Source organism: Mesoplodon mirus (genome assembly GCF_964341445.2).
Source record: "Mesoplodon mirus genome assembly, chromosome: 3".
Lineage (NCBI taxonomy): Eukaryota > Metazoa > Chordata > Mammalia > Artiodactyla > Ziphiidae > Mesoplodon > Mesoplodon mirus.
In genome coordinates, this window is record NC_138978.1 from 16124588 (window position 1) to 16149204 (window position 24617).

The 24617-nt window shown below is 49.2% G+C and overlaps 1 protein-coding gene across 1 annotated transcript in view; it reads left to right on the forward strand.

Annotated features, from left to right (window-relative positions):
• PADI4 (peptidyl arginine deiminase 4) overlaps positions 1–24617 on the forward strand; it is a gene marked incomplete at both ends in the record, with an annotated part of 48801 nt that overhangs the window by 18702 nt on the left and 5482 nt on the right. Inside the window, 11 exon segments of the mRNA XM_082612106.1 lie at positions 8541–8643; positions 8649–8720; positions 10239–10305; positions 11837–11872; positions 11875–11903; positions 13574–13688; positions 15142–15267; positions 16789–16967; positions 17102–17205; positions 18124–18235; positions 19907–20014. Coding sequence (XP_082468232.1) covers positions 8541–8643; positions 8649–8720; positions 10239–10305; positions 11837–11872; positions 11875–11903; positions 13574–13688; positions 15142–15267; positions 16789–16967; positions 17102–17205; positions 18124–18235; positions 19907–20014 — 1051 coding nt within the window.

Consider the following 24617-nt stretch of genomic DNA (forward strand, 5'->3'; position numbering starts at 1 on the left):
CCAATTGAATACCTATTATGTCCAAGCCCTGTGCCAGGCTCTGGCTAAACAAGATGGTCTAGGAATGCTCTTGGTGGGCATGGTTGGGGTCATTGCTGTTGTCAGTAATAGTAGTGACAGTCCCTGGCTTCCTCCATCTGATGCTCCACAGATGTTCCAGGCTGAGCATCTGTGATCCTAGAATGGTGCCCACAGGAGTGTCTGGCACATTTCCTTGGAAGTGTCGCTCACTTCCAGCCCCCATCCAGCAGTAGGAGAACAGCAGAGACTGAGAGGGTGAGTAGAGGAGGAAGAGGCCGACGGTCATCTGAGGCCACCCGACTCCCAGGAGAGAGCCCTTCCATTAGTGAGGCATTGAGCCCTGTATTCAAGCGCCCTTGTGATGTGTGATGTCTCACACAATAATGGCTGATATTCACATCACACTTGGTACACACAACTCATTCAGCCCCCTTATGAGGTAGGTGGTGATGTAATTCCCATTTTGCAGAAGGGAAAGCTGAGGCTCTGAGAAGCTGAGTAACCCACTGAAGCCACACAGCTAGTTAGTAAGGGAGCCAGGATTGAAACCCAGGCAGCCTGGCTCTGGGACCCTCCTCTCTCCCGCTCCATCCCTGGACCAGCCCTTCCTGTCACTTCTTGCCCACACTTCACAGCAGCTCCCTGCCAGCACCCATGTCCTATGCAGCCACCACCCTCACTCGGCCTGAATTCCCTTCCAGAAACACAGATGGGCTTGGCAATCCCCCCTCCCCAGCACTGCTTCCTTGACCCCCTCCCAGCACAAGCTTCCGTACCTTTGCTCAAGCTGTATCCCTGCAGCTGGGCTCAGAGGTCCCAGGGGTTAGAAAGACAAGGTTGTAGAGGAACAGACCACAGGCTATGGGTGCCTTTCCAGAGCTGCTCTGACAAGCTCTGCTTATGATTTTCATTCTGAGTTTGGAAAGTACTTTGTCTGCAATGGGAAATACACTAATCATATTCAAACAAAATTCCGCTGACCTGAGATGAATATTGAAACCTGTCGAGGGCTTTCTGTGATGCTTGCAGCTGGAGTCAGGGAGGGATCATGACTCCAGCTACCGTGTGCCAGGCCCTTCTGTTCCTGGTTTCTAATCCTCACAGAAATTCTGCAAGGTAAACACTATCGGCATGCCCATTTTAGAGAGGAGTAAACTGAGGCCTCAAGAGGTGAAAACACCTACCCAAGGTCACCCAAATTAAAGGTGTCAAAGCCAGGAGATTTGAACCCCCAAAACTCCCCCTGCTTCCCCAGCACACACTGCCTCCCAGTGCTGTGGGTCTGGCCTTGCTAGGCACTGCTGCCTGGCTGGTAGAGCTTCCAGAGCTTCCAGAGGGCTTGAGAGATCCAGAAGGGGTGTGGGGGGGGGGTTCCAGGAGGTGGCAACCACGGAGAACCGTGGGCATTCTGGAGCTGCGATCACTGGGGTGCTCCTTTTCCTCTGGCGCCTCCTTCTCAGCAGGAAACCACTCAGTGTGACAGTGGGGAGCAGGGCAAGATTGTTAGTGTCTCTGAGCCTCAGTTTACTCATCTGTAAAATGGGGAAATGAACACCCACCCTGCTGAGTTGCCGTGAGGATTAAATTATACAATGCATGCCAAGAGTCTGGCAGAGAGGTCCCCCTTTTCCGGAAGGACTGCATGTGTTGTTGAACGTGAGAGTGCTGCAGACGCTGCTGCCCATCTGGTGGTCGTTGTAAGGAAATGTTAGACGCAGGAGCTGAAGGAATGATGTCATTTGTCTGGGGCTCAAGTTCTTGGTGCTGCCTCTATGGAGGCTATTGGAAGCTACTAGAAGATTCAGCTCTGGGTTATCTTATAATAGCACACACGGGTCCCCCAGTCCCCAACACAGTCAAAACCCTTGTGTGTTTATGAAAGTCCCTTGTTTAGGACCTGAGAGGGTCTGGAAAACAGCCAAAGGAAAGAACACGCATCCTAAATCAGATTCCAGTGGTACCACTTCCCAGCAGGGCCTCACGTCTCTGAGCCTTGGTTTCCTGTCTGGCAGAGAGGATGGCTGTAGAGCCCCAGCAGGGGGCAGACCCATCTGTCCACGCCCTTTTCTTGGTTCTGGAGAGGAAGCCATGCCAGGCAGAGCGAGCCGAGGGGCACCGCCCCGCGGGCAGGTCCTGCATCCCGCTTTGTCCCCCACTGTCTCTGTCTCCAAGTCTCTGTCTCCCCCTTGTTCTTTGAGCCGCTGGTTCGTTCTCCTGTTGTAACAGACACATGGCGTGTCCCTCTCCCATCCCCATCCTCCTGCTCCAGCACCTGGCAGCTGGGGACGCCTGGCTTCCCACCTCGGCTTTGTGAGCATAAAGGCAAACAGCTGCGCATGGGGCAGAGAAGGAGCCTCCAGGCTTTGGCAGAGAAACCAGGGCCTTTCTTAAGTTTTGGTTTGGCCAGGGAAGTGTAGGGTCAACTGAGGCACTTGAGCAGAGGGGCACTGGTTCTGCTGTACCATCCCTTGGACGTGAACTCTCCTCCAGCAAGGGCCACGCTTTCCTTATTATTACTGTTACCCTCATGTCCCTTCATTTCTGATATTATTACCTAGCTACTGAAAAGGGGCGAGCACCACACATGGGCCCTTCAATCTGCACAACATCGTAGAAAGCATCATCATAGTAAACATTATTCCCATTTTACAGAGGAAGAAACTGAGACCAGAGAGGGTCAGTGCCTAGGCCAAGGTCACACAGCCTGTCAGAAGTGGCCCAAGCCCACTGCCACTCTCCAGCCCTTTGAGGCTGCCTGCTGTTCCCGGGCTGGCCTGGGAGAGGTTTCCCATGGGCAGCTGAGCCCCTGCGTCCCTGCTAGTCTGCAGGCAAGTGTCTGATCACAAAGAGCTCCAGTCGGCTGCAGACACCACATCCACAGGCATGTGCCGTAGCCAGCTGGTGTAGACAGACTGGCCCCTGGGCTATTCGATGTGGTGGCAGGCATAGTTTGTATACTTCGTCCACGTTGACCCTGGCTATCTCCCTGACTCAGACAGTCAGTGCCTCCCAGGGACGACAACCCAGCCATCCTGCTCCCCAGCCACTATTGTGCTGGGAGCAGTTGGGGGCAGGTAGGAAAGCCAGTGCCTGCACCAGGGGACACACAGGGACACCTGCTGTTAGAGTTTAGCAGAAGTGGAATGGTGTCTTTGTCAAGGACTGATCCTGTATTAGTTATCTATCACCATGTAACAAATTGCCCCAAAACGTGCTGGCTCAAAACAATAGCGTTTACGATCTCACAGTTTCTGTGGGTCAGGATCCAATGTGGCTTAGTTGGGCCCTCTGCCCTGGGGGCTCAAAGGCTGCAATCAAGGTGTCAGCAGGGCTAAAGTCATGTTGAGGCCTGACCAGGGCAGCCCTGCGTCCAAGTCAGTCATGTGGCTCTTACAGGATTGTGCTCCTCGTGGGCTTGTGGCCTTAGGGCCTCAGTTCCCTTCACGTGGCTGGCAGGAAGCCTCCCCCAGTTCCCTGCCATGTGGGCCTCTCCATAGCTCACAGCATGGCAGCTGGCTTCATCAAGGTGAGCGAAGGTGAGAGAGAGAGAGGAGAGAGAGAAAGAAAAAGAGGCGGGGGAAGAGGTCTTTTGTAACAGTCCATCACTTTTGCCATTTTCCGTTGGTTGAAAGGAAGTCTCTGGGGAGACTTCCTACACTCAAGGGGAGGGAGTTACACAAGGGCATGAACACCAAAGGTGGGGATTATTGGTGACATCTCAGAAGCCTGCCTGCCACGTACTTTTCCCGTATTTTCCTAATTCTCTATAAGGGATACCTACAGCTTTTGATATGGAGACAAAGAACTTTATTACAAAAATAAAAATGAAAAGTGTAATCATAAAATCCATGTCTTGTGACATTATGGAGTGAGGGCTGCCTCTCTAAGTTGCTTCCACTACGGTTTCAATCTGCTCCAATTTATGAGCCCTTCTGTCTGTGAGGATTTCACTGTCTGTGGGTCACTCACTGTCACAGAAAGGGCTGCTCTGAACATCCTTGAACGTGTCTCCTGGTGTACATGTGCAAAAGATTCTCCAAGAGTGGAATGGCTGGGTTTGGGGTGGGCTAATGTTTGACTTTACAAGATAACAGCAAGTTCTTTTACAAACTGCTTAACTTGACACTCCCATGAGCGGTGTGTTAAAGTTGCCTTTGAACCATATAGTCTATGATGTTGTTTTTTACCAATCAAATAGGTGTAAAACCCTGTCTCAAGGCTTTAATATTTCATTTCCTTACTTATTAGTGAGGTGGAGCACCTCTTTAGATGTTTATCATCCACTTGTGTTTCAATTTCTGTGAATGCCTGTTTGTATCTTTTGCCCTGGGCTTTTTTTTTTTTTTTCTATTGAGTTGTTTGTCTTTTTCATGTTGAGTAGCCTAAGTTCTTTAAATACTACGGATGCTAAGCCTTTGTAGGTTTTATGCTGTGAATATCTTCTTCTCAGATTATGCTTGCTTTTTCACTGTATAGAGTCTTTTGATGAACAGAAGTTATTTATTTTCATCTAGTTGAATTTATCAATCTTTTCTTTCTTGTTTATAGATTTTGTGTCTTATTTAATTATGGACATCAAGATGTCTCCAACATCTTTTGAAAGATACAAATGCTCATTCATGATAAAAAGTCTCAGTAAACTAAGCATAGAGGAGATCTTCTTCAACTTGATAAAGAATATCTACAAAAGACTTACAGCTCACATCACACTTAATGGTGAGAAGCTTGAAGTTTTCCACTAAAGTCAAGAACAAGGCAAATGTGTTCCCTCTCCCCACTGTTTTTCAACACAATATGGAAAGTCCTAGCTAATGGTTAAGACTAGAAAAGGAAATAAAAGGGATACCTACTGAGAAGAAATAAACTTTTTTCTGTTCACCTATGACATGATCATCTATGTAGAAAAACCCAAAGAACTGACAAAAAAAACTTCTGGAACTAATAAGCAACTATAACAATGTTGCAGGACACAAGGCAATTGCTTTCCTGTATACCAACAATGAACAAATGGAATTTGAAATTAAAAACACAATGCCATTTACATTTGACCCCTCCCAAATTAGATACTTAGGTATAAATCTAAGAAAATATGTATAAAGTCTGTACAGAAAAACTTCAAAACTCTGATGAAAGATATTAAAGAAGAAGTAAAAAAATGGAGAGATATTTCATATTCATGGGTAGGAAAACTCAATATTGTCAGTTCTTCCCAACTTGATCTGTAGATTCAGTGCAATCCCAATCAAAATTCTATCAAGTTATTTTGTGGATATCAACAAACTGATTCTAAAGTTTATATGGAGACACAAAACAAAGAAAACAAAACAAACCAACCAAAAGAAAACCCAGAATAGCCAACAGAATGTTGAAGAAGAACAAAGTTGGAGGACTGACACTACCTGACTTCAAGACTTACTGTAAAGTAAATCAACTATACCCTAATAAAAATTATTTTTAGAAAAAGACTTAACTGTAAAGCTACAATAATCAAGACAATGTGGTATTAGCAAAGGAATAGACAAATGAAACAATGGAATAGAATAGAGACCAGAAATGGTCATGCATAGATATAGCCAACTCGTCTTTAGATGTGGCACATAAGATTTTTATGGCAGTGAAACCACTTGATATGGTACTATAATGGTGGATATATGTCATTACACATTTGTCCAAATCCACAGAATGTAAAACACCAAGAGGGAACCCTAATGTAGACTGTGGACTTTGGGTGATAATTATGTGTCAATGTAGGGTCATCAGTTCTAATGAATGTACCACTCTGGGGGAAGAGGTTGATAATAGGGGAGGCTATACATGAGTTGGGGCAGGAGATATATGGGAAATCTCTGTACCTTCCTCTCAATTTTGCTGTGAACCTAAAACTTCTCTAGAAAATGAGCTATTTTTTTTAAAAAAGATGCAAAATTCTGTCTTTCTTCAGTCTTTAGTATATGATGTGAGAATGGGATCAATTTAATTATTTATTCAATGTATTCATTTTCCATATGGATAAGCAATTGTCCCAGCACCATTTATTACACAATCTTCACTTTCCCCAGTTATTTGCAAGACCACCTCTGTCATAGATCAAGTAGAATCTCTCTTAAGTTGCATCTGTCATTTTCTTTACCTAAGCCATTACAATGCAATCCGTGACTTTACAGTAAGTCATACATGGTAGAGCAAGTCCCTCACCTTTTGCTTCTTTTTCTTACAAAGTACTTTGACTATCTTAGCCCCTTGGTTTTCCAAATAAACCTTGGACTCAACTTGTCAAGTTCAGGTAAAACCCCGGAATTTCTCTGACCATATGAATCTATTTGGAGAGAATTCATACCATGATGATATTAAGCCTTCCTAACCATGTTCATGGTATTTCTTTCTTCTAATTTGGGTCTTCTCTAATTGATTTCAATAAGGTTTGAACATTTTTCTCCATAAAAGCCTTACACATCTTTTGTTAGGTTTATCCTAGGTACTTTACAGTATTTCTTCCTAATGTAAATTATATGCTAATAGTGTGGTTTTTGTCTAAAAATTAATTTTGTCTGATATTAATATATCCATCCCAGCTCTCTTCTGGCTAATATTAGCTTAATGTAGTTTTTTTCCTTTTTTTAAAAAAACTTCATCTTTCCTGGATCCTTGTATTTTAGGTTCATCTCTTATAAATAGAATGGAGCTGGATTTTATTTCTTTATCTAGTTCAAAACTCTCTTTTAACTAGTAACATTATTTATATTTATTTTGATCATTTATATATTTGAGTCTGCTTTTACCATTTGCTTTTTAGTTTTTAGTTGTCTATTTTTTTCTATGTTGCCTTTTTCTCTGTAATTGCCTTTTTGAATGGAATTATCCATTCTTTTAAAAAATTATTGCATTTTCTCCATGTATAGAAATTTATGAACTCCATTTCTATTCTTTTGGTGAATACTTTTACATTTCTAGAATTAAACACTATCTTAATTCTCTCTTCAATTGAAGACCTCATACCACTTTAACTGTCATTACCTCTCCCAGTTTACATTCTGCTCTTTTTTTTTTTTTTTTTTTGCGGTACGCGGGCCTCTCACTGTTGCGGCCTCTCCCGTTGCCGAGCACAGGCTCCGGACGCGCAGGCTCAGTGGCCATGGCTCACGGGCCGAGCCGCTCCGCGGCATGTGGGTTCTTCCCGGACCAGGGCACGAACCCATGTCCCCTGCATCGGCAGACGGACTCTCAACCACTGTGCCACCAGGGAAGCCCCTGCTCTTTTTTTTAATCTCACAATTTTGATACTTTTATAAGCTTTTTTTTTATACAGGCAATATTTTTTAGATTTACCAAAATATTTACCATGTTATTTGTTCACCATTTTTTCTTGCATCCAGATGATTCTGACATTAGGTATCTTCTTCTTAAAGTATGTCTTTAGAAGTTGCTTTAGTGAAAGTGTGTTGGTTTTAAAATATCAGTTTTTCTTCATCTGAAAATATTTTTATTAAAATATAATTTTTTATGTACACAATTCTAAGTTAATAGTTATTTTTTCAAGATACTTTGAAGATATTATTCAACTCTCTTCTGGATTTCATTACTGATGTTGTGAAGTCTACTTTCAATCTATTGATAATTATTATTTTTTTATAGGTGACCTGACTTTTCTTCTTTCTGGATACCTTTAAAATCTGTTTGTCTTTGGTATTCTTAACCACAGTGAGATGTATGTGTGTATGTGTGTGTGTGTGTCTGTGTGTGTGTGTGTCTGTGTGTGTGTCTGTGTGTGCGTATGCAGAGAAGGGAATTCTTGGCTATTTCCCTTACTTTTCACATCTTAGCAATGCTTTGAAAAGTATATTCTAGGGCTCCCCTGGTGGCGCAGTGGTTGAGAATCTGCCTGCCAATGCAGGGGACACGGGTTCGAGCCCTGGTCTGGGAGGATCCCACATGCCGTGGAGCAACTAGCCCCATGAGCCACACCTACTGAGCCTGCGCGTCTGGAGCCTGTGCTCCGCAACGAGAGGCCATGATAGTGAGAGGCCCGCACACCACGATGAAGAGTGGCCCCCGCTCGCTGCAACTAGAGAAAGCCCTCGCACAGAAACGAAGAGCCAACACAGCCATAAATCAATCAATCAATAAATAGGTATATTCTAACCACGATCCAGTCGTTTCGTGAGGGGAAGGTCCTTCAGAGTACTGTTTGTACTGCTCGTGTGATTCTTCATATAGGCACAACACTGTGTGTGCATGTTTGTGTAATATAAACCTCTGGGTGCACACATCACTCTATGCATACATCTGTGTGTGTGTGTCTTTTCCTAGTTCAAGCGTAACCTCTCCAGGTCAGGGGATTTTCTTTCTGTTTCTCACTACCTCCTGACAACCTACCAGTACGTACTCACATGGTCAGGGTCAGTCTGGCTGCCTTCTGGTGTCCACACTGGTGGGGAAAGGAAGAACCCTGGGGAGAGCAGCAGTGGGCCAGGCACAGCCTCACCGTGTCCCCCTGTCCTACCCATCTGTCTCTTCCACAGCTCTGCCCCCAAGGACTGCACATCCTTTAGCATCAGTGCTTCCCCAGGAGTGGTCATAGATGTTGCCCACCGCCCTCCAGCCAAGAAGAATCTCACAGTTTCCTCCAGTGGCCCCTGGACCCTGGGCTGGAGGTGAGCCTGAAGATGAGAGCTACCAGCGATAGCACAGGTGACCGGAAGGTGAGTGTGGCAGCCGTTGGTTGGGATGTGTAGGAGGAGGTCAGCAGGTCATAACAGGTCAGCCACTCAATCGACCCAGAGCCCCAGCCCTCTGCAGGCTCTGGGGTGAATCAGTTCTTTGTCTCTCCCAGCTTCTGGTGGCTGCTGGTATTCCTAGACTTGTGGCCACATCGCTCCAATCTCTGCCTCCGTGGTCCGTTACCTCCTCCTCAACCTGTCAAATCTCCCTCTGCTTCACTCTTATAAGGACACTTGTCATTGGATTTAAGACCTGTCTGGATAATACAGGATGATCTCATGTCAAGATCCTTGATTACATCTGCAAAGATCTTTTTTTCCAAATAGGGTCATATTCACAGGATCCAGGGATTAGGATGTGGACATATATTTTGGGGAATCACCATTCAACCCACTGTAGCCGCCTTGACTATAGATGGACTCAACAGGACCCTCCAGGATTCCCAAAGGGATCTGGGACAACAACCACTTGTTCCCAGCAGGACAGGCCAAGCAGGATACCTCCTGGGGCAGAGTGGTTGCCTGCTCTAAGAATACAGACCTTGGGCATCAAAGCCGGTCAGCAAGGGTGCAATCAGAGAAAGCTTCCTGGAAGAAGTGGTAAGCTGATGGATGGTATCAATGACCTGCTTAAGAGAGGAAAAGAGAAGCGAGCGCTCTACACAGGGGATGTGGCCTGTGTGCACACTCTGGATAAGAGAGGGTGAGATGTGTGCTGGGGAAGCTGAGGAAGAGCTGTATGGAAAGAAAGGAAGGTAGAAGGGAAGGTGAGGGAGAGAGGGAGTCAGTATTAGACGGTTTGGCATCAGAGACCTCATTCTCTTAGGACAACAGGAAGCCAATGAAAACCTTTCATCCAGGAGTAACAAGACCACATATGTATGTTAGAAAGACCCACTGGCTGCAGTGTAGTGAGTCAGTTAGATCTAGGCAGCAGACTGGGGGCAGGGCAACCAGATGCAAGGTGACAGTGGCTGTGACACTTCCCTGGATTCCCACTACCTGCAGGACAGGTTGAGACACCTCAGTGCGACCCTCAGGAGCTCCCTTCTTCTGGTGGCAGCTCTTTGGTTTTGCTTTGGGGAACTCCCCTCCGTCATCTCGCTTAGAAGTGTGGTTCCTAACGCTCTGCCCTCCTCTGGCCAGGCTGGGCCAATCAGATGGGTTCTTCCTGGATTTTTAACCTTGGGCAGTGGGAGTTGGTGTTGCCACTCTCCCTCCAATGCCTCTTCCACCACACCCCCATCTGCTGAACTCCTGACACCATGCAGGCAGAGGAAGCCGCTGCCTCCCTGGTCTCCCAAAGGACCCTCTTCTACACATCATTGTCACTGGAGTGTTTTGCTCCCCTTCCACTCTCACCAGCTGGCGTGTTCCTAACAGGCTGGGAGCCTGATCCTTGTCTCCTCAGCACCCTGCTCTGAGCTGGCACATAGCAGGCCAGTTAGTGTTTGTTGAATGACTAAGGGAAATCATTAGTGGTTGGCTCCTGTCCTATAGGTTCAGATTTCATACTATGGACCCGAGACCACTCCAGCTGAAGCCCTGCTCTACATCACTGGGGTCGGTAAGTGACGCCAGGGATCTTGGAGCACCACCCCTCTCCCTCCACACACACACCCATGCAAGGCAGCTCTCCAGGAGAAACTACACCCTGAAGCTTACTTTAGACTGAGCAGAGAAAAGGATAATTTCTAGCCAGTCATGCATCTGGTAGTTCATAAGTATTCCTTCCCCAGTCAGTGAACCCCGAATACAGCTGGGGAGAGAGGGCATTTGCAGGAAGCTTCAATTACATCTCAATATTTTATTTCTCAGCTTAGGAAGTGGTATGTGGATTTTCAACATACGAGTCTCTATACATTTTTGAAACCTCAAATATTTATGAGAAAAAGTAGATGATGAGACTGTTTTACACAATAATATAGACCAGTGTTCCCCAAATTCCATTATTTACATCCCATCTTCACCATTTTTGCCCCATCAGTGATCTGCTTGTGCTCATATTTATTTAGTATTCTTCTTTAAATAAAGTACATTTTTAACTTGACCTCATCTGGGACAATAATATCATAATATTATTATTACATACATTAAATATATGAACAGCATGTGAAAGCTTCAGGTTTCTTTTCATTAATGAATTTCATTCATTTATTTCATTAATACACATTTTCATAATAATAATAATTATTGTTGTTGTTATTATTATATAGCACTTACTCTATGCCAGGCAGGGTGCCAAGACTTTACATTTAAACCTTACAACAATCCAATGAAACTGGCACTATTATTACCATATTTTACAGATGAAGAAACTGAGGTACAAGAGGTAAAGGGACTTGCTCAAGATTACACAGCTGGTTAGCAAAGGAGCCAGGAAGTTCTGGCTACCAGGCGCTATGCTCTATGGCCCAACATCGATACATGGTTATGGATATGTTTAAAATGTCATCTAGGTCAATCTCATTCTGTGAGCTCACGAGGTCGCTACACAATGTCATTGGAATGACCATATAGTCATGCGTTCTGATGAGAGGGGAAGGATTCAGAAGCGAACATATGCTTTCTCAGCCATGCCATTTGGACAGAGCAGGGTATGTTTGGGGCTGTGGTTTGTCCCCAGTGCAGTCACAGTACACAGAATGGAGAGCCAGGTTGGGTTGGAATAACCACTGTGTCCGCTACCCCAAAGTCACTGGGGGCTGGAGTTGGGGCCAGAGGCCTTTGAGAGCCTGGCAAGGTGTCCTTGCAGGGGCTTCGTACCATACATCCATTGGGGTGGCCGGGAACTCTTTCTGAGACCCCTGGGGGTGGCCAGACATGCAGGGTCTGGTTGGCATCACAGCTGTGGCAGGTCCTCCATGAGAGGAGAATGTGTGTGGTTAGAAGCCCCGGCTCTGCTGTCAGAATTGCAGCCAGACTTCTTCTTGGGAGGCATGGGGGTGTCTTAGAACCTGTGTCTCCTCTGAACCGGTGAGAAAGAAGCCTTTGTGCAGATAGGTCTCCTGGGGAAAGGACTGTCCATCTGGGACCAGACTGAGTACTCCCACCTTGCACCCTCGCTAACTCTCTCCTCTTACTCCCCGGGATTTCAGAGATCTCCTTGAGCGCGGACTTCACTCGCACTGGCAAAAGAAGTCCACCGGAGGCAGGAAGGACCAGGTATGGCTCGACCGCTCCCGTAACTCCACTGGGTTCTCCTAGCGCGCCCCCTGGTGGTGACGAGGTGAACAGCGATCTGTCTCATGTATCCATGTTAATAGTAAAAGAAACACAAATTTAAGAAGAACAGGAAAAAAAAGAAAATTAAAATCACGAATACCATTACCGTTTTGGTTTACATAGGTCCCATCTATTCTACAAAACTAGATTTTCACGATTGTGGGTTCAGAGAATGGGTTCTCCCACAAACTGGAAACTAGACTCACCCAGTTCATGCACAGCAGAGAGAAAATTTGCAGGCAGGTCTCAACTCTGGCTCAAAAATCCCCTATACTATGGGGAATTCCCTGGCGGTCCAATGGTTAGGACTCCACACTTTCACTGCAGGGGGCACGGGTTCGATCCCTGGTCGGGGAAATACAATCCCGCAAGCACAAAGCACGGCCAAAAAAATCCCCTATACTAGACTTTAGCTACCGGTGGGAGAGGTTCACATGGGGTGAATAATAAAGAAAAGAGGCAGGGGGTAGAGGAGGGAGGGAGCCAGGTGGGGGAAGGGAATGTATGTTGCAGAAATATAGGGTGTTGTGGTACACAGGTGATGAATCGTCTTAACTGGGGTCCGTGGATAAACCTCAGGGTGTCCCTGAAACCCCAATGCTGCCTGCACATTTTTGTTCTGGTGTGGACTTTATTTTATTTTATTTATTTATTTGTTTGTTTGTTTATTTGTTTGTTTTTTTATTATTTTGGCCACACTGCGTGGCCTGCCAGATCTTAGTTCCCTGGCCGGGTACTGAAAGCACCAAGTCCTAGCTGGACCGCCAGGGAATTCCCCATATGCTGGTGTGCACTTTAGGATGATATGACCTGTCAAAAATTAAGATCCCTTTGTGGGGTCAAAGTTGGGGGAAGGATTACAGCTCTCGGAGTGGAATTCATCCTTGGGTCCCTCCCAAAACGCAGTCATTCCCCGGGGGGGGGAGAATGCTCTCCTACAAACAGAAGATGTCATCACTATTAGATTCCTGCTGGGAGGGGCTGCTCAGTTTGCTTTCATCTTTGGGCAGACAGTACCCGGCTGCTAAGAATAGTGCCCACACTTTGGTGAACGAGTAATTAAGGGTTCTCAGAAGAGGAGCTATTTAGATTTGAATCTAGACACAAATATTTAGCTCAGTTTGGTTTGCTAATCCAACAGTTTTTAAAAGCTGTTGAAATCAATTTTACTCTCTTGGGTTCCTTTTTTTTTTTTTTTGCAGTATGCGGGCCTCTCACTGTTGCGGCCTCTCCCGTTGCAGATCACAGGCTCCGGACGCACAGGCCCAGCGGCCACGGCCCACGGGCCCAGCCGCTCCGCGGCATGTGGGATCCTCCCGGACCAGGGCACGAACCCATGTCCCCTGCATCGGCAGGCGGACTCTCAACCACTGCGCCACCAGGGAAGCCCTAGGGCTCCTTTTTTTAAGTGGATGAATGGAATTTGTTTATGACTTTTGGGGCAGGCAAAAATCCACTCTTGGGACCAAAAAATTACCTGATGTGGGAACAAAATGTGTAAATCACACAAGGCTATCGAGGTGCTAGGGCAAGGTGGCTGGGCTTTCCCAGGAGCTGGAGGGACAGACACAGGTTCCTAAGTGTGCCCCATCTCTGCTGGGTGTCCACAGAAGACCTGGACCTGGGGCCCGCATGGGCAGGGCGCCATCCTGCTAGTGAACTGTGACAGAGACAATCTCAGATCTTCCACTGTGGACTGCAAGGATGACCAGCTTGACAGCAAAGGTAAAGACCCCCCAAGAACCAATGGGAATAGAGCTTTGCCTTTTTGTGAAGCCTGTTGTCCTGAGCCTTGTAACAACCCTCAGAAACCAGGGTTATTGGAAGCGTGTTCTTTTTAGCATGCCTGTTATGTAGGTGAAGGAATAGACAGGGGTCCTGAGAGGGCAAGTAACCTGCCCAAGGTCACACAGCAGCCAGGGAAGAGCTGGGAGCAATGCTGAGTCTCCCAATGCCTCCTCCAGGGCCCAATTTCCATCCCCAGCCCATTAACCAACCCAAACTTCTGCGCTTGGGTCAAACCTGGGGCCCAAAATAATTCAAAATGAAAGCCTGACTAGAGCCCCAAATTCACGTCAGAGCAGCCCTGAGCCCCTGCCATAGGCTGGGCACTGCTCGGACCAGTTCAGAATTCTTAACTCATTTGATCCTTCAGCTCAAGTTTCAGAAGTACGTATGGTCCTCTCCCCCACTTTACAGATGGAAAAACTGAGGTATGGGGAAGTTAAGCAATTTGCTCTGGGTCACACAGCTAGTAAGTCACAGGCTCAGGATTTGAACCCAGGCATCCCAACACCAGGGCAGGTTTAGGGGCACAAGTTGGGCGCAGGGTCCCTGCTGGCACACCTCTGAGGCATGGCGAGGGTGGAAGACCTGCACTGGAGGAGGGCGCTGAGTGGGGCAGGATCATTTGGCCAGGGCAGCAGCTGCCACCTTCCTGGGGAGTTGCTAGAATGGCCTAGAAATGGATGCATTTTAAAGTTGCGTGGAGTTGGCCTGGCCTGATGCCAGGGAGCAGCTTCTACATGGTGCCTGGCACACAGTAATAATCAAACAGCCCGTATGTACCCTCCCAGGACGCCAGGCGCTGTAATATGCACTTTACACATATGACTGCACCCTTCCCTCCGTGTGGGCTCTGCACTTAGCCCTATGTATTTATGAGAAGCAGAGGCACGGAGAGCTGAAATACCTCCCCAAGCCCACACAGATCCAGGGTTCAAACCCCGCCCACTCCAGTGCCCTTGACCACGTGACTCTTGTCCAGCCTCTGACTCTCGTCCAGCTTCAATCTCCCCAAGCCTTTGCCAGCCACTATTCAGGTTGGCTCACTTCCCACGCAGGCCCCGGGGAGAAACCTTTCCACTCATTCACCCCACAGATAATGATTGAGCACCTGCCTTGTGCTAGGCATTGTTCTAGATGCTTCTCGGAGCTGGGAACAGAGCAACAAACAAGATAAATGTGATTTCTGCTTTGGCGAGCTTACATCCTAAGTTCTTCCTAGTGGGAGAGGACCAAAACCTTGAATTCCTTTCATTCTAAAATGAAAAATATTGTTTAAATACTGGAAAGAGCATAAGGAAAATAAAGCCAGGTGACGTGATGAAGGGTGGTCTTGGTGGGGGGGGTGTAGTCTCAGGGGCCTGTGTCTCAGGCCACGCCCTTCTCATTCCAGACCTGAAGGACATGTCCTTGGTGACCCTGAGCACGAAGACCCCCAGGGACTTCTTCAGCAAGCACCAGCTGGTGCTCCATGTGGCCAAATCTGAGATGGACAAAGTCAGGGCGTTTCGAGCTAATGGTGAGTCGCCCTTGGCCGTCACCTTGGTGTTCCCTTCCCACCCCTGCCAGTGGCACTCAGCCCCTTCACACACACTTCAGTGAATAATTCCCGAGCACCTTCCCTGTGCCAGGTTCTAAGAACCGAGGATGCGGCAGTGAGCAAGATGGACATCTCTGCCCACTACCTTGTAGAAAGGGCACAGACACAATGCAGGCAAACAAGGTGATGTCTGGTGCTGGATGAGCACTGAGAAGGAAATGACCTCCCTCCCAAGGACTGTTGAAATTGTTCTTTGTGTGTCTGTCTCTGTCACACACACACACACACACACACACACACACACAGGACTGTTGTTTACAGAGGCTTTTGAATCCAAGCTGACTGCACATACTAACTGTTAGTATGTAATAATTTGTTCTCCAACAACCTGGTGATCAGAGACATCAGTGACCTCTCAGCGGCTTGCGAGCACCTGCCACTGAGTGCCGGGCTCGGTTCTAGGCACAGGGCACGAAGCAAAGAACAAAACAAAGTCTCTGCCCTCATGTCACTTTCATGTCATCTCAGCGGGTTGAGAGCAATGATATGTAAAATCATTAAGTAAAGTGTCTAGTGCCTCAGATGGCATTAAATGCTACACAGAAGGATGCAACAGCGAAGAGGAAGAGAACGAGGGGTGTGGGGAAGGGGGGTCGTGGAAGGCTTCGCCCAGAAGGTGTTGTTGAGCAGACGGAGATGTGGGAACACCCAGGGGAAGGGCACTCCTGGCAGAGGGAATCACGGGTGCAAAAGGCCCTGAGGTGGGATGTGCCCATGGGCTTGAGGAATGTAGGGAGGCCAGCTTGGCTGGAGTGCATAATGCAAGGGTTAAGCAGGGGCGGGGGGTGATGAGGGTGGAGAAGAAAGGCCAGAGGGGAAGGGGCTAGGTCAGGGAGGCAGGAAATGACTGTGGCTTCTAGTCTGTGGGAGGTGGGGGGCCATCTGAGGGCTGTGCAGACGCACAACTTGATCTGACTTCCATTCAAACCACAGGGATTAGACTGACATTGGTTTGGCCATAAACCAACTCCTTGCCTCTGTGGAGGTATCACCTCCTCCAGGAAGCCTTCCCTGACCATCCAGAACTTACTACTATCTGTAATTTTGACTGTCTTTGCTCCTCCCTACTTACCCAGGAGATTGTGCACTCCCTGGGGACCAGGACAGTGACTGTCACCCTGGTCTTTCCAGGTGTCAGCTGAGAGCAGGTGATAGGGAGTGCATGGATGGATGAATGAATGAATGAACTATAATGTATATTGGACTTTCTGTAAAGTTGTGAATGACTCAGGCACCCTCATCACTCCATTCCTGGACCTCCATCGGGAGGGCAAGCGTGGGGCCTTTAGTCCCTTCCTCCTAAGGGGAGGCTCCTGCCAGATCCAGCTGTGAGGAATCCTTAGGGGTGAGATGCCACGGCCTTGGGAAGGCATCACACACCAAGAAGACAAGGTCTCAGAAGTAGGGACGCAGACCTGAGCCTCCCCTGCTCTCTCCCAGCAGACAAACAGCCCTCCAGGTACGGCATGATCCTGGGGCCACAGCATCCCTCTCACGCCCTGGAGCTCCAGGGTGGCCATCACAGCACAGACTTCTATGTGGAGGGCCTGGCTTTCCCAGACACCAGCTTCCCAGGGCTCATTTCCCTCCATGTCTCCCTGCTGGACACGTCCAACCCGGTAGGCCAAGAGGGGGGATCTGGGCTTCCAGGCACTGGCCCAGCTGTGGAGGGGGCTCCAAACAGCCCCTGGGAAGCAGTAGGTGTTGGGCCCTGGCTGCTGTGACAGTTCCTCCCCTGCCCCTCCCCCTGCAGGAGCTCCCCAAGGCCCTGGTTTTCCAAGACAGCGTGGTCTTCCATGTGGCCCCCTGGATCATGACCCCCAACACTCAGTCCCCGATGGAGGTGTATGTGTGCAGGTGAGGGGCCCTGGAGGGCTGAGGGCGGGGCACAGACACACCCCCAGGGAGAGCCCTGGACCAGGAGCCCATCGTGCACCTGCTGTGTAAATGAGGAAAAGGTGATATCTGTGCTATGACTTGCTGAGGGCTGAGGCTTGTTAAGAACCATGAAAAGGTCAGGAAAATCATTATTGGTGGTGTTTTCATGTCACTATCCTGCCTTGAGGCAGGCCAAGGGCTGCTTTGGCTCCTGGGGGCCTCTAGAGTTTGCCAGACCTGGAAGATGAGAACCCTGAGTCCCTGGGTGAGGCCTTCAGGGCTCCTCGGAGGGCAGCCTGTGAGCCTTCTGCACCAGAAACCCCTGGGCACTCATTTAAAATGCACGTTCCGGGCCAACCTCTGAACTGCTGGGTCTCGACTCTGGGGACGGATGGGGCCCAGCTGTGTTTTCACGTTGCCGGGGGAGGTTTGGCATCCCTCCCGCAGTCTGAGAGCCCCCACTAACCATGTGGGCTCACAGGGGGACCTTCCCCTCTCCTCTTCCCATTGCTTTGGGGCAGAAGGGGTGAGAGTGTAACCCCGTGATCAGGACGCAGGCTGGAAGCCAGCAAGGCCTGGGTTCGAATCCAGACGGCGTGACCTTGCGCTCTGACCCCCTCATTCTGTCTCCTCCTCTGTGGAAGGCTGGGTTGTTACCAGAGTTCAGTGAGCTAAGCTTGCTAAGAGCAGAGAGACAGGGTGAGCTGCGGTCTCTGTCCAGGCTCCAGGTGCCTTGGAGCACCCACTGTGCCCCTCCCCTACTCCATCCAGCCCTGAGGTCCTGCTCCATCCCTAGAGACACCCCAGGGGGTCCAGCTTGCCCCCTCGGAGGCCAGCCAAGGCCACTGGCTGCTGAATCAAGGGCACTAAGGAGATTGTTTTTTCTGTTCTTTCTAGGTTATTTGAAAATGAGGATTTCCTGAAGTCAGTGGCTGCTCTGGCCAAGAAAGCCAGGTGCAGGCTGATGGTCTGTGCCAAGGAGGAGAGCATGAATGACCGGTGGATGCAGGTGCGTGGCCCGGGCACACAGGAGGCGCATCCCTGAGGGTCAAGGGACACGGGGACCTGGGCTCCTAGGGCTCAGCCGAGCACCTGGCTGGCCACCCTTCCTCAGACAGGCAGGGAGTTAGGAGCCTCTGAGGGTCCTCGCAGATGGAGGGCTCAGGCAAGTGACTCCACTGACATCTGCTGTGGCCACGTCATGCCCGCCATGGTCACCAAGATGACTACCTTCCTGCTTGAAAACTCTCAGACAACTTCAGGAAATTGAGGAAATGCTGCAAAGCTCAGGGGGCTGGAGCTCAAACATTCCCCCTAGCAGCCTCCCTCCAAGCCAGCCTTCCCAGGCTCGGCCACCAGGCCAGGCCACACCCCTGCTCCAGCACTTTCCATGGCTCCCATCTCCTCCTTCTCAGCTTGCCTCTCAATCTGGCTGTCCCACACCGGCCACACTGGATCACCATTCTGTCTCTGTGCCAGGCTCCCCCTCCACCCCGTCGTGCCATGAGCCCCCTGAGGGCAGAGAGGGAGTCTCCTTCAGCTCAGCACCCAGAACCTGGCATTGGGTGGTGCCAGTGGGCAGCTGGCGGGCTGACCGAGCCTCCGTGCCTCTCCTTCCACGCTGCCCGCCCGGCTCCCACCCCATCCCATAGCCCTGCTCCTTCTCTCCAGCCGCCCTCCCCATTCCCAACCCCACGTCCAAATCGGTCCCGTCCAATCCCAGCTCGAATCCCCTCCATAAATGTCCTCAATCCCTCCAGCGGGAATTCATTCCTCTTTCTTCTAAACCTCCAAATAATACCCTCTCTTCCTTTCTCATCCTTCCACCTGTGTTAAATCAGGTTGAACCAGAAGAAATGGCTGATATGCCACCATTTTTTACCTCCAAGAATGGCAATTTAGGATGGTTCAGCTAATAGTGATGTGTCCAACATCACGCCTGCCTGCTAAAATACAGGCAGGATGTGTACCCGATTCATTTCTGCACCCTCCCCATCTCTGCCCCATGGGCTCGGCTGGGGCCTCACCCGCCCTCCTTCGGGGCAGAGCTACCTCTGCCCTCCAGCCTCAGCTCAGCAATGCTCTTTCTCTTTTTCTTAAATTAATTTTTATTGCAGTATAGTTGCTTTACAATGTTGTGTTAGTTTCTGCTGTACAGCAAAGTGAATCAGTTACACATATACATATATCTTCTCTTTCTTAGATTCCCTTCCCTTTTAGGTCACCACAGAGCATTGAGTAGAGTTCCCTGTGCTATAAAGTAGGTTCTTTTTAAGAACTCTCCTCTGACCCGTCCCAACTGAATCAGGAGTCCCTCCTCCGTGTTCCCGAAGACCCCTCACCTCCCTCCCATCACCTCCTAGCACCGGGTGGTGAGTGCCCAGCTCCTGGATCTCCCCTTGAGGACAGGCTCATACACCATGGGTCCCTGGCATCTGGCCCGGCACTCACCAGGAGCGAGAGTGAAGGGCACGCCACTGATTCCACTACACGTTGGTTCAAATACAGGACAGTAAGCTCTGCTTTCCCGGAGCCCCTCCTCTGGAGTTGAATGTCCCACATGAGTTTGCCCTTGACTGCAAGGGGGAGAGTGTGGATGGTTCCACACCCCCATCCCTGCGCTGGGGGTTGAGACCCAGGCAGCGCACGTAACAGCCTCCCCTCCACTCGCTCTTCACAGGATGAGATGGAGATCGGCTACATCCAAGCCCCACACAAAACGCTGCCCGTGGTCTTTGACTCCCCAAGGAACAGAGGCCTGAAGGATTTCCCCATCAAATGCATGCTGGTACAGACTAGGCGGGGATGGGCGCCAGTGCTGAAACCTTTGCCTTGAGGCCTCCTTCCTCATTTTCTGTCTCCCACCCCTGCCTGCTGCTGAGCATCCTGCAGGTGTGCATCCTGCCCAAGCAGCCATCACACAGGTGGCCGGGGCATTTTTGTTATGTGATGAGATCTGGCTCTTCCTTTCCCAAAGCCCCTTCTGGCCATGAGCTCACTTTGTCCTCAGGAAAACACTGCCGAGGACATAAGTCCTCTCCATAGATGCTCTTGGGACTTCCCTGGCAGTCCAGTGGATAAGACTCCACGCTTCCACCACAGGGGGCATGGATTCGATCCCTGGTCGGAGAGCTAAGATCCCACATACTGTGCAATGCGGGCCCCCCCACAAAAAAAAGATACTCTTGCTGGAAGGTGAGGGTAGGGCCAGGACCAGAACCTTCCCCAATGTCCAGCTGGAGGCTCTGTCTTTTGGGTGGGAGTCTGGTCTTTGGGAGGCTCCCTCTGGGACATGGGGGTGTTCAGGATCAGAGTGGTCATTTCCTCAGTGCGACTTTATCAGCCAAGGTCTCTACATGTGTTTGGGGGGGTGGGGCGAGGGTGACATATTAGTGAGTCATGCTTGACTAACCTGGCGGTTTCGGGCAAACTCAGCAAAGAATAATAATAATAATAGCAATAATGTTACATTTATTGAGCACACGTTCTGTGGCGGTCACAGGGCTAAATTCGTACATGAGCTGACTCATTTAATCTAACAACCTCTAAGGTAGATGCTATCACTAGACCCATTTTATAGATGAAGAAACTGAGGCTCAGACTGGTGAAGCAGCTTTCCCGAGGTCACACAAAAACAGAGTGAAGCTAGAATTCAAACTGGGCCATGAGCACCCTGCTCCCTGCTTTCCCAGTAAGACCCCAGGCCTGCGATCTGAGCCTGGACAGCCCCCTAACCTCAGGCACCAGAGAAAACAAAGGAAAGAGTGCAGGGTGCAAGGTTTGCTGTGGGAATGGCTTTCCAAGGAGCACCCTGTGCCCCAAGGGGAAAGGAAGCGGCCCTGCCCATGCAGAAGGCTTTGAAAAGAAACTTGAGTTTAACTCGCTTGTTCTCCTGTGCTGAGTGGTGCCAATGAGCGGATTTAGTTGGGGTCACTGGTGTCTCTCTGCCACAGAATCAGGTTAATCCTGTTTCAGGAGCAACAGGATGAATTTGCCAGCTGCGCTGAGACTTTGGCCCTTCTTGCTGATTTCAGTCCTATTGTGTTCAGTGGCCATGTCTCCAAGAGTGAGGAAGGCTAGGTTCTCTGACGTCACAAGCCAGCTGCCAGGCAGACAGACAGACACAGCAGCACAGGTGTCCTCACCCAACCCACAGACAGCCTCGGAAGAGGGGGGCTGCGACGGTCTCTTAGCCACGCTCGTCTGGGGTATTCAAATCACTCAGGAAAAGAATTGGGATCAAAGTCAACCTCCTCGAAAAGGGAACCCTCTTGCACTGTTGGTGGGAATGTAAATTGGTACAGCCACTATGGAGAACAGTATGGAGGTTCCTTAAAAAACTAAAAATAGAACTACCATAGGACCCAGCAATCCCACTACTGGGCCTATACCCTGAGAAAACCATAATTCAAAAAGAGTCATGTACCACAATGTTCCTTGCAGCTCTATTTACAATAGCCAGGACATGGAAGCAACTTAAGTGTCCATCGACAGATGAATGGATAAAGCAGATGTGGCACATATATACAATGGAATATTACTCAGCCATAAAGAGAAACGAAATTGAGTTATCTGTAATGAGGTGGATGGGCCTACAGTCTGTCACACAGAGTGAAGTAAGTCAGAAAGAAAAAAACAAATACCGTATGCTAACACATATATATGGAATCTAAAAAACAAACAAACAAAAAAAGGTTCTGAAGAACCTAGGGGCAGGACAGGAATAAAGACGCAGACGTAGAGAATGGACTTGAGGACACGGGGAGGGAAAAGGGTAAGCTGGGACGAAGTGAGAGAGTGGCATGGACATACATACAGTACCAAATGTAAAACAGATAGCTAGTGGGAAGCAGCCGCATAGCACGGGGAGATCAACTCGGTGCTTTGTGACCACCTAGAGGGTTGAGATAGGGAGAGTGGGAGGGAGACACAAGAGGGAGGAGATATGGGGATATATATATATATGTATAGCTGATTCACTTTGTTATAAAGCAGAAACTAACACACCATTGTAAAGCAATTACACTCCAATAAAGGTGTTAAAAAAAAAAAGTCAAACTCCTCACCAGGCAACAGCCCCTGCTTCTCCAATCCCGTCATGGGCCACTTTCCCTGTCCCTCACCTGGCTCCAGCCTCACTGGCCTCCTTCCTGTTCTTCAAATGTACCCAACTTGTGCTTGCCCCAGGGCCTTTTCATATGCTGTTCCTGCTTCCCGGTTAGCTTCCCAGTTCACATGTCTGGCTCCTTCTGCACCTTTAGGTCTCAGCTTCAATGCCCTCCTTAGTGAGGCCATCCTGGTACTGAAGGACACATCCACGCCCCTGGCATTCTCCACTGTAGCAGTGCTGGTTCCTTCTGGAGTCTCTGTTATAAATCGCCGGACTGTTTACTTTCCATCCTCTGTCTCCCTGCTAGACTGGAAGCACCACAAGGGCAGGGCCTGGGCCGTAGTGCCCATCACTGTACACCAGGCACTTAGCACGCAGCTTACACGTTGTGGGTGTTCTCCCACAAGACAACATCAGTACATTTTAAACCAGTCAGTGGAACACCAGTAGCACTTGCCATAAGTAGAAGCATTGAACCTTGAAGTTAAACAGAATGAAAACAAAAGAGTGCTATTAAATCCAGCGGCACACAAATGACTGCAAAAACTCCAAACCAGGTTTTGCCCTCCGCTTGTTAAGATGGGAGGTTAGCGGGTATTAAGGATGGATTTGCATCACCCACTCTGGGACTTTCATCTTTGATGAACCAGAAAGACTGGAGGAGAACTTGGACACATTCTAAGCCTGTGCTGGAATCTGTAGCAAGTAGCACACGTGAGCATCTCCTGCACATCTTGCTCTGGGTGGGGGGGGCCCTTCTCCAGACCATGGATACCCCTTCATTCGCCTGCAGAAATCCAAGCCTGCAGCCTAGGTAGCTTTCTTCTCATGGCGACAGCCAGGGCAGTGACTTGGATGAATTTGCTATTCATTTATCAAACGTTCTTTGAGCACATACTCTGTGCCCAGCCCTGTTCTAGGCACTTGGAATCTATTGGTGAGCAATGCCAAGGCCCCTGTCCCCATGGAGTTGACATTCTAGCCCAGAGAGATAGACAAGGAACAGTATGTTTAATGAATAAATACATTATATTATATGCTGCGAGGTGAAATCAAGTACTACAGAAAAAGAAAGAGCAGAATCAAGGGGCTCACAGGTGCCAGAGTGGTGGGGGGATTGGATTGCAATTTTAAATAAAATGGTCAGGGGAGGGCTCTTTGAGAAGTTGACACTGGAGCAAAAACTGGAAAGAGGTGAAGAAGTTGACTCTATAGACATCTCGGTGAAGAGTGTTCTGGGCGGTGGAACAGCCAGTGCAAAGGCCCTGAGGCAGGGCATGCCTGGCATGTTCACAGAATAGCGAGGAGGCCTGAAGGGGTGGAGCTGAGTGAGCAAGAGGCAAAGTGGTAGGAGAGGCAGAGAGGTGATGGGGATGACGTGTAGTGGGGAGACGGATCCTGTGAGCTTCTTGGCCATCGTAAGGCCATTTGTTTAGAGTCTGAGAAACTGGGGAATCATTGCAGAATCTTAAACAGAGGATGATTATGATCTGATTGATGTTACTAAAAGAGAACCTCTGGCTGCCCACTGAGAATGGACGGCAGTGGGGCAAGGGTGGGAGCAGGGAGAGTGGGGATGAGGCTGGGGCTGTAACTGGAAAGGTGATGGGCTTGCAGACAAGGGGAGCAGGGGAGGGGGTGAGAAACGGCCAGATTTGGGATATGTTTTGAGGACAGAGCCAATAGGATTTCCTGATGCTGTGAGGGAGTGACAAGCCTAGGTGACTTCAGGTTTTGACCCTTGTGAGTGGCAGGTGTCATCCCTTGAGATGGGAGGACTGAGGGAGGAACAGGGAACAAGGGGCTGGGAAGCGGGGATCAGCAGTTCTGTTTGGGGCAAATGTGAGATATTTAGTCAACATCCACGTCAGACGTTGTACCACATGTACAGCAGTTGGGAGGGAAATGCAGACTGAGATATAAACGTGGGCATGGTCAGCACGTGGATGGTATTTCATGAGACTGGGTGAGATCCTCAAAGGAGGGAGTGAATCAAGGACCAGGTCTGGGGCCCCCAGTGCACAGGAGGCTGAGAGGGAGCAATAGCCGAAGCCAAGTGCAGAAAGTGTGGGAGGGACATGGCAGTGACCAGCTGACTCGGATGCTGCTAATGGACAAGGAAGCCTGGGCACTGCCCATTGGGTTTAGCTGTGTGACCACTACGACCTCGAGGGAGCAGTGTTGATGGCCCAGCCGGGGAGGAAGTCAGGTTGGCGTGGGCTTTAGAGAGAAAGGGAGGATTTGGAAGTGATGGGTTTTAGAGTTATGGTATCACAGACCT